At 47.9% G+C, this 9563-nt stretch overlaps 1 protein-coding gene across 1 annotated transcript; it reads right to left on the bottom strand.

Moving 5' to 3' along the window:
- Window positions 1-6863: 6863 nt before the first annotated feature.
- LOC119329162 (E3 ubiquitin-protein ligase EL5-like) lies at window positions 6864-7407 on the bottom strand. Its single transcript, XM_037602165.1, has one exon. The coding sequence runs from the start codon at window positions 7401-7403 to the stop codon at window positions 6912-6914; it is 492 nt and encodes a 163-aa protein (XP_037458062.1). The 5' UTR covers window positions 7404-7407; the 3' UTR covers window positions 6864-6911.
- Window positions 7408-9563: the final 2156 nt, after the last annotated feature.

Here is a 9563-nt window from a genome sequence, read left to right as displayed (position 1 = left end):
GAAACTGCTTCTTTTATTCCATCGTCATACACACCATACAGGGTTTAGTACAAGACCAAACAAGTACTATTACGGTGGAAAGACGATTACATCTCATCGGAGGCATTCCAAGCTCCTATACATTATTTTTCTACATCTCCGGAAAGAGTACAAACTAGGTCATATCCCACGAGTCACGCGGGACGATAGACGACACAGCTAGTGCGAACTAGTGATACTACCACTAATTCAGACCGATCCGTAGTAGTCCTCGTAGAAGTCACCTCCATAGCCTGGGAGCTCAACATGATCATCTGGAAACAGACGGTCTCGCGGAGCTTGTGGACCATAGGGGCTAGGATGAGGCCTTGGACCAACAAACGGTGGCCTGCGGGGACCGTGAGGTGGGGTGATGCCTCCTACATCACGCCAAACCATCACGTCTGGCAGAGCAGATCTCACAGGATAGAGATCGCGCATATCTGAATATCCAGCTTGCACCGCCGGTGCGAACCGAGTCAAAGTGGCCCAGTGGTCAGCACGGGTGTTGAAGAGCTCTAGCCTTAAGGCCCGATTTTCACGGTCCTTATCCTCGAGCATCTCAGCAGTGGTGCGAGTCCGTGAATCCTCCTGAGTGGAGTCAGCATAGATAGCCTGGAGATACCCTTGTGCTCCCGGAAGTGATCCTGGCATATACCGGAAATCAGAGTCCCGAAATAACCCAGATCTGACTCGCATAATGGTCATCATAGAGTAGGCGGCGTCCTGCACAGCCATCTCAATAGTAACCCCGAGTCCATAGGAGCAGTGAAGAGGCTCGGTGGATCCAGGATAAGATGGAAATATCCTGATAGTGCAGAGATACTGGCTTTGATTAAAATCTCGGAATTGCTCTTCGACCGTGTACTCGGGATACCAGCGGTATCCAGCCTCAGTCATTACCCTGACCAACTTAGCAGTATGGCCGGGTACATCTAGGCATCGAGTCAGGCAAACCACTTGATTGAGGTCGCGAGTGGCCATCTGAAAGCACAATCATAATGCAAGGGCATTAGAATTTCTAGCAAAATTTCGGCAGCATGACAGCTGTAAATGCTCAAAAAGGATTTGAGACATTTGACAAAGGATTTCGTACACACTCATCATCATCATCAAAGTTCTGAAACCATTCTGGCAACATAATGTGGTAGTAGAACTGAACTAGGCTGGTAACCATCAAACTTATAAGGTACTACTGATTAGTAACTCGTGATCCTGATAGAGAGAACATATCCTAATTCCTTAACCCCCGGTGGAAGAATGGACTGACTCAGATCAGAAAGTCATAAGGTATAAGAAGTAAAAGAGCCTTACGTTCCAACCCACAAACAATTCCCCTACATATAACTAAAGAATTTCTAGACTCAACATCGACCAGTTTGGCTTGGAGAACCTACAGGCAGTCCGGCTCTGATGCCAACGCTGTCAGGACCCCGACTCGATGTCACATCGATCTAGCTGGTAACACCTCATATCACTTTGCGGCCTCACGCACGGTATTCCCACGGGTGTCGCCTTACCTTTTCCCGGGACCGTTTGCGCCTTTTGGCTCACGTATATGATAGTGTCGCTAGCATCCATATGATAAAGAGCCCGGGCTGACATGACTAGTCGTAAACCCAAAGTGGCACAGACTTACAAGGACAGGCATCCATGACCCAGCTTCGAACGTGTCGGTCATCAGCAAGTGGGTCCGGGCTGTAGCACTGGGCTAACAGGACTCCGGTAATCCGGGCTGTAGCGGGCTAACAGGACTCCGGTACTCAAAGCGTGACATTTCCCCGAAGGGACAGACACAGGAACGAAGAAGGACACATGCCGGCCAGCCTAAGTGTTCCAGAGCAGTAGCAAGCTACCATGGCTCAGCGGTAACACTAGGAGACATTTCCCGGTAAGAGAGGCTACTAAAGATAAACAACTAGATAGTCAGATCCCACACATACCAAGCATTTCAATCATACACACAATATGCTCGATATGTGCAAATACAACGAAGCATCACAACATGACTCTACGACACAAGTACTTTATTTAAGGCTCAGGGAGCCATACATAGCATACACAAAGATATGGGTCACACGACCCAGCATTCAAGTCATACAGTCATACAAACTAGCAGCGGAGGTAACTTGTCTGAGTACAGACAACTAGTAAAATAAAGGAGGCTTGGAAAGCCTAGCTATACTACGTGGTCCTTCACAAGCTCAGGGTCACCACCTGGGTCTTTAGCCTACTCGTTGATGTCAACGTCTACATAGAACCCATCAGAAGGGGTTGCAGCGTCTTCTGTAAAAATGTAGATTATAGCAACATGAGTACAAAGGTACTCAGCAAGACTTACATCAGATCCTACATACATGCTTAGTATCAAGAAGGGTTGGTGGAGTTATTGCAGCAAGCCAGCTTTGACTCTTGGCTAGACTATCCTACGATACTCCAACTTGAAATGGTTTTGCGCACACGAGTCCACTACTCACCACTTCAATACACCACCGAGGATCCACCTCCGTCTTCCTACGGAAGAGCCATCCTCGGCACTCACTCTTATCTTGAGGCTTTTAGTAGTTTCCATTTACTTGTCTATGAACTGTATAGGCAACCAAGTAGTCCTTTACCGCGGACGCGGCTATTCGAATAGATCATGTTAACCCTGCAGGGGTGTACTCCTTCATACACGCTCCCACCACTTACCGTCGTTTACACGACATGTACTCGGCAACCTTCAAGCGGAAGCCCAACGTGGGTGTCGGCCACGACCTACCTAATCACCTAAGCCTCTAGTCCAGGTTTATCGCCTATCCAGGTTCCATCTGCAGGGAGTCCGGCCGAGGTTTCCCATACGGCCCCGAACGATGTGAACAGGGTTCCCGAGATACCTAACGGGTATTCGGTACACCGTGCCACGTACCTATCGCATCACAGCCCACCCCTACGGTCAGCGCTGTCCACGGCCTCCAGTAGGCTACAAACACCAGAAACTACTTGCAACTCCTGGACGGAGAACTAGGGTGAATAAGAAGCCGAGAGGGTCCATTGGTTTCGGGCCCAATGCATGGTAGTAGCTGATTCTTAAATCACACATACAGATCTCAGTGCTTAAGGTCGGCTTCAATGAAACAACCCACCATGTACTCCTACATGGCCTCTCATCGATACCTTTACCAAATCGTGTTCACCACACCACTCTCATTACCGACATAACATTTCACTCTAGCCCATCACCCAGATGGACCAGACCTGACACGACTCTAAGCATAGCAGGCATAGCAAGGTAGGAACAACACATACATATGGCTCAATCAACTCCTACACATGCTAGTGGGTTTCACCTAGTTACTGTGGCAATGACAGGTCATGCAGAGGAAATGGGTTCAACTACCGTAGCACACAGCAGTTTGAATCGCGTTGTCTTAATGCAGTAAAAGAGAGCAGGAGCGAGAACATGGGATTGTATCGATATGATCAAATGGTTGGTTGCTTGCCTGATGGTTCGATGCACTGATACGGTTCTTCGTTAGGGTAATCACGGTACTCCTCGGGGACAGATCCTGTCGCAAAGGACATCGATACACAAACATCACCAAACAATGTGCAACAATATGATGCATGCATGAAACATGGCAATATGAGTGTGTGGGGCTAATGCAACTAAAACCAGGGGTGTTTGAACAAATTTGAATCAAGGATTCAAATTTCAAATTCAAATATGGCCTTTTAAAGTGCCTTTTCTTGTTCTGCTTAAAACATCAATTTAACTTGTTTGATCATGCATGAAAATAGTACAGATGGATAGATTGGATTTTTCTGATCATTTTTCATATATAATTTGTCCAATTTGGAGTTATAGAATAAAAGTTATGAATTTTTGAAGTTTAAATAATATTCTGGAATTTCCTGATTTAATTTAATTCCAGAAATATAATTATTGCGTCAGCATGACGTCAGCATGACGTCAGTGGTCAACTGTGGCTGGCTGAGGTCAAACCTGACGTGTGGGGCCCACACGTCAGTGACAGGGGGGGTTAAACAGGATTAAATTAATCCTAATTAGGGGTTAGTGGCGCTGGGGCCCACTGTCAGTGTCAGGGGGGGTTGACTAACAGTAGTTAGCGCTAACCTAACCACCTGGCCGACAGGGCCCACGCGTCAGTGACCCTGGGGGGTCAAACCCCAGGTCGGACAAGTCAAACCCCACCGGCGACATGACGCCGGCGAGGCCCGAGACGGCGGCGAAAGTGCTTTTTGCCATTCCGGCAACCAAATGGACGGCGGAAGGCATCTATGTGTTGCTGAGGTTGAGCCGCGACTATTGGTGGTGGTGGTTGGGCTCGGGGTGGCCGGAGTTGACGGCGGCGAGCTCGGCTGCGGCGGCCGGAGTTCGGGTGCGGTCGGGATCAGTGTTGCAGGGGGTTTGGGGAGGCGTTGGTGCGTGCTGCGTGCTCCTGGTGAGGTGGGGAGCACGATGGTGCGCTCGGTTGGGTGCTACGGTGACCGTGGCCACGACGGCGACATCGCCGGCGGCGTGGAGCTCTCGGCCGAGGTGGGCTAGGGCCTAGAAGTCGAAAGAGACCAGGGAAGAAGGGGGAAACGATCCGGGGGCTCACCGCGGAGCTGCAGGGATGGTTAGCGGGCTCGGGGACGCGCTGGTGACGGTGAATTCGACGGCGACGACGGTCGGAGCCCGAAGAGGGGAACGGCGACGTGGCGGCGATGCAGGGCTTCCGGGGACCCGTGGAGCGGTGGGGAGGAAGAGGGAGTCGAGGCGGAGCTTCTGAGCTAGTCGGGGGAGCGAGGGGTGGCCGGAGACGATGGCTATGGCGAACGGCGGCGACGGTGGTGTTCGGCCGTGAGAGAGAGAGAGCGAGGGAGAGGAGAGGAGAGCCGAGGGAGAGTGAGAGAGAGCAGGGGGAGAGGCGTGGCGTCGTCCAGGGCGTCGAGCGAGGAGGGGAGGGCAGGCAAGCAGGCGAGCAGGTGGCGTGGCGCGGTGGCGCGCGCGCGCCGGCCACACTCCCCTCCCTCTGTCGGGACGAAGACGACAGAGGAGGGAGGTGGGCTGGGCCGGCTGCTGGCTGGGCCAGCCAGCTGGCTGGGCCGCACAGGGAGGAGCCCAGGTAAGCTTCTCCCTTTATATATTTTTCTGTTTTATGTTTTTCTAATACTTCTGCAACTTTGTTGAATTAAATAAAATACCTAGGCTAGTTCAAAAATCACCAAACTATTCCTGGCCCATAGTTGGATTATTTCCAACATGAAACATTTTAGTTTGGAGATATTTGAGCATTTAAATATTTTATATTATTTTAAATGCCCAAATTCAAATATTTATGATTTAATTCAAAAACCCTAAGATGGCCTAGGAAAATGTGCACCACTTTTGGCAGAGGTTCTGAACCAAGACAAAAATGATGGGCATTTTAGAAGGGCATTTCAGGTTCATTGAAAATTATTTTAGTAAACCCTAGTTGGTTTCAGAGGGGACTGGGGGTTCTGTCATCCCCATTTCAAGTTTCTGATGAAAGAGTAAACATGATGCAACACTCTAATGCATGACTAGCTAGGTTGTGACACTCGATTTGAATTGGGAGACCGGAGCGCTGAATTGCAATGGATAAACCTTCCATGCATGCACTTATTTCTACTTCAAGGGCATCTGTACAAGAGAAGAGCTCCCTACAATATGTATAAATGATTTTACCTAGATGATCATGGAGCACCATCCCGGCTGCCGCCTTCCCATCCTTTGTCCATGAACCGTCAGTGTTGAGTTTAACCCAGCCCACTGGCTGAGGAGACCACTTTGCAGGGGGTAACACATTTGATATTTCATGTGAACTTTTGATTTCAGACCATAAGATATTGACACCTTCCCTTTGGCCAGATCACAAATGGAATCTTCTGCTATCAGTATCACAATGAGTGCGTCCAGGTAGCTGCATAAAAATCTGCGAGAAGCGTCCATCGGTGGTGGTAATTTGTCATGAACTGGCTCATTACGGTTATGCCAACACCTTGAGAAGGTGAGCAGAACCATACCTCGCTCCACATCTCCCAATGGATGTAGTTCTTCAAGTAACCACTCAACTCCTGTTTTGGTCACATCTTTGAGTTTCGGCGGGCGCCAGAGTTCAGACATACACTCCCATAGCTGAATGGATAGTGGGCAATGACAAAGGGCATGGAAACAGTCCGTTGTTTCAGTACCACAGATTGGGCAAAATGCTTGAGACCTCCAGACCTCGCTTGTCCTTGTTCTTCAATGTTGGGAGAGAGTTAACAGCAACTCGCCAAGCAATGTTTTTTTTGGGGTTGCCAAGCAATGTTTTGAACAGTGTGTGTGACCATGCTACTCCATATTAGCTTGTATACTTGTCCCAGGTAGACTCTTTTGCAACAAAACAATACGTCCGGTAAGGTAACTGATGCATGCAATGAGTTCCTACGTAAGGTCTTCTTAGCCCCGCTTTCCATTGAAACTTCCCCACATCCCCCGCAGAAAAAAAAGAAAAAGAAAAGAAACTTCCCCACATTTTTTTCCACTGAAACTCACCTCGATCAGAACATCACTCAGTTTTGAGCCTGGTACATAACTTCGACCTAGGCTACAGCTCAAATCTACTACCGTTTGAGAGTAATCAACATGATAGAGCACTTACTTTGCGAATAATTAACAAGGTGGAACAAGATGGAGAAACGTGAACAATTTTACTTCCATGGCTAGAAAGCCTAGAAAGCAGTTATACAATGCAACAATTTGGAACATGATAGAACACTTTCTTTGCCAAATAATTAACATGTCATAACATAATGGAACAATTCTGTGATTACACTTCGTAATCGACATCATATCCCAAAGCGCAGACGCAAGGAAATTTGCATAAGTCTAGCATTGTCGACTAAGAAGCAGCATCGATTTCCATGGCGCCGGAGTCGCTAACATCCTGGCCATGTTCCGTCGAGAGAGATATGTATACGTACGACTCATCATCAGCGGCAGGAATCGTCACCACCTGGTGCCGGCACATGGGGCAGCTCCCCTTGGCATGCAGCCACCTCTCCACGCACCGCCCGTGGAACCGGTGCCCGCACGGCGTCAACTTCCACGCCGCTATGTCGTCCTCCAAGCAGATCGGGCTGTTGAGGCCGTCATCGTCTGACAGCGCGTCCACCGTCTTCAGCGCCTTGTCCACCGCCGCCGCCAACACTGGGTCGACGTCGCCCGCGACGCCGACGAGTGCGGCGATGTCGGCCGCGTTCACCGCGGTGCCTAGCTCTAGTAGGTAGTCGAGAGTGCTTTGGCGGATAAGTGGGCCGTGCACGGCGACGTATGCGACTAGAACGTCCGGGAGACCTTCTTCTACTTGTGGGAGGTCTTCGGCCATGTCCATGGCATTCGACGCCATCTAGCTAGCTGGCAATAGCGCTGGAGAGAGATTGATCAGTTTCTCACCGCCGGCTACGTACGTACGTACGTGATGGCGAAATGAAACTGGATCGGATCGTAGGGGAAGCGATGGAAATAATCGCACAGGCGACAGTGTGCATATAATATGAAACCAGAATGTTGGAGAGTCACGCTCTCGTGTCGGAATTGGATTATATTAATTATTACGTTTTTCAGGAAATACTAAATTATTATGTGTTTTCTTATAATAGAAAGAAACACCTATTTCTTTTGATGGACCAGCCCAGTAACGCGCGTGTTTTTTACTTTGATTTTCTTACTTTCAGAGAAGAAACATGTATTTCTTTCCTTTTTCTATTTCTGTATTATTTCGGTTTAGCTTTTGGTTTATTTCCACTTTTATATATTCCTTTTATTTTATTATATACGGTGAAATGTGGAAATATTTGTTCAAAATTACATGCGCACATATTTCTAATGCACATGAACAATTTCTCACAAACATATAAAATCTTTCAGACATATTTGAAACATGTATTTTTTTCCAAATCTATGAATATTTCTATTTGCATGCAGAAACATTTGTTGCATATAACATGATTTTTTTGAGTGTATGTACATTTATAATCATATAAATGAGTATTTTAATGTTTATAATAATCCATCATTAAACTTATTTTAAAATTATAAATAAAAATTGAGAACCCACCTTTGGTTGGATGGCTAAAGGGACTGTGGCATCCCCAGCCCACCAGGGTTCAAATGCTGGTGCTCGCATTTATTCCTGGATTTATTTCAGGATTTACGGTGATGTGCATTCAGTGGGAGGAGACGTTCCCGTCGACGATGAGGCGCCTATGGTGAGCTCGTAAATCTCGAGATAACATCGATGTGCATTTAGTGGGAGGAGACGTTCCTGTCGATGACGAGGCGCCTACGGTGACTTCGTAAATCTTAAGATAATATGCCGGCTCAGTCTTTCGGAGATGGTCATAGCGATACAGGTGTGCGTGTGTGCATTCATAGGGTGAGTGTATGCGTGTCTATATGAGTGCTTGGGTCTGTACTGATGTTCAAAAATTATAAATAAAAATTATTATTCATGTTTATGAATTTTTTTTAGAAATTAAGCATTTATGCATACTGCTGCGGCGTCATAATTAGAGCTTCTCTAGTGTGATCCCATAGAAGTGATCAAATCTTCAAATTTGAAGTACAGGTTGAAAAAACCACCATGTATATTATCCCCTATATACCCCAAACTATTAGTTTTTCGTGTCGGTTTTTAGGGAAACCGTAAACCGGTCAACAGCGGAGCAGGCGGCCTGGTGGCGCAGCACTCAAGCAGCGAGCAGGCTGAGGAGCTCGGCTGCGGCTGGTAAGAGCCTGGGGCGAAACCGGCCGGAGGCGAGTAGCGTCACATGCTTGCATTCTGGCCGTGCGTCCATGCGTGCTTCTGGCCGGCAACATTGTTCGAGTTTGTCCATGCGTGCTTCCCATGTGTCCGTCCTGACCGACCCATGCGTGCATCCCATGCGTGCATGCATCCCATCAACATCGGCCGTCCCATGCATGCGTTCTAGCATCAGGCCTTGTTCTAGTTCGAGCACAGCGGGCTAGGGAAGAAGCCCGGGGACAAAAAGGATTACGCATAGCAAAGTCATAAGTCATAACAACATCGATTCACTGACAATTAGTCCCCCATCAGCGTGAAGTATAATACATGATAAATCTCATCCAATTCTTATGCATACCATGCTTCCATGTTGGATAAGGGGTTGACGGAATAGATGGAGAAGATTCCCACTCTACGGAGATGAAACCCTAGCCTCCAGCAGCCCTCCGGGAAGAATAATAATGATGGCGGTGTCTCTGTGTTGCAAAGAAATCAAGATAAATCACAGAAGGGTTTTGGGGCAATATAAATCTAGGGGCACCAGAGGCTAGCCAAGGGGGGCCCATGGGCCCTAGTTGCCCCATGTAAGGTGGGCCCCTAGGCACCCTAGGCAACCACTTGGCCCAATTTAAGGCCCCTTGTCCATGATTGATTGCAAAACTATGCCTCCTATTTTTATTTTATTTTCCCAAACATTTTCCCAATAAAAATATGACACCACGGAAACTTTGCTAAAAACAATGTCAG

This window comes from Triticum dicoccoides, chromosome 7A (genome assembly GCF_002162155.2).
Source record: "Triticum dicoccoides isolate Atlit2015 ecotype Zavitan chromosome 7A, WEW_v2.0, whole genome shotgun sequence".
Classification (NCBI taxonomy): Eukaryota; Viridiplantae; Streptophyta; class Magnoliopsida; order Poales; family Poaceae; genus Triticum; species Triticum dicoccoides.
This window is presented reverse-complemented; position numbering and strand designations above follow the sequence as displayed.

Coding starts and splice junctions, on each gene's coding strand:
- LOC119329162 (XM_037602165.1), bottom strand. CDS start 7,403: ATGGACATGGCCGAAGACCTCCCACAAGTAGAAGAAGGTCTCCCGGAC.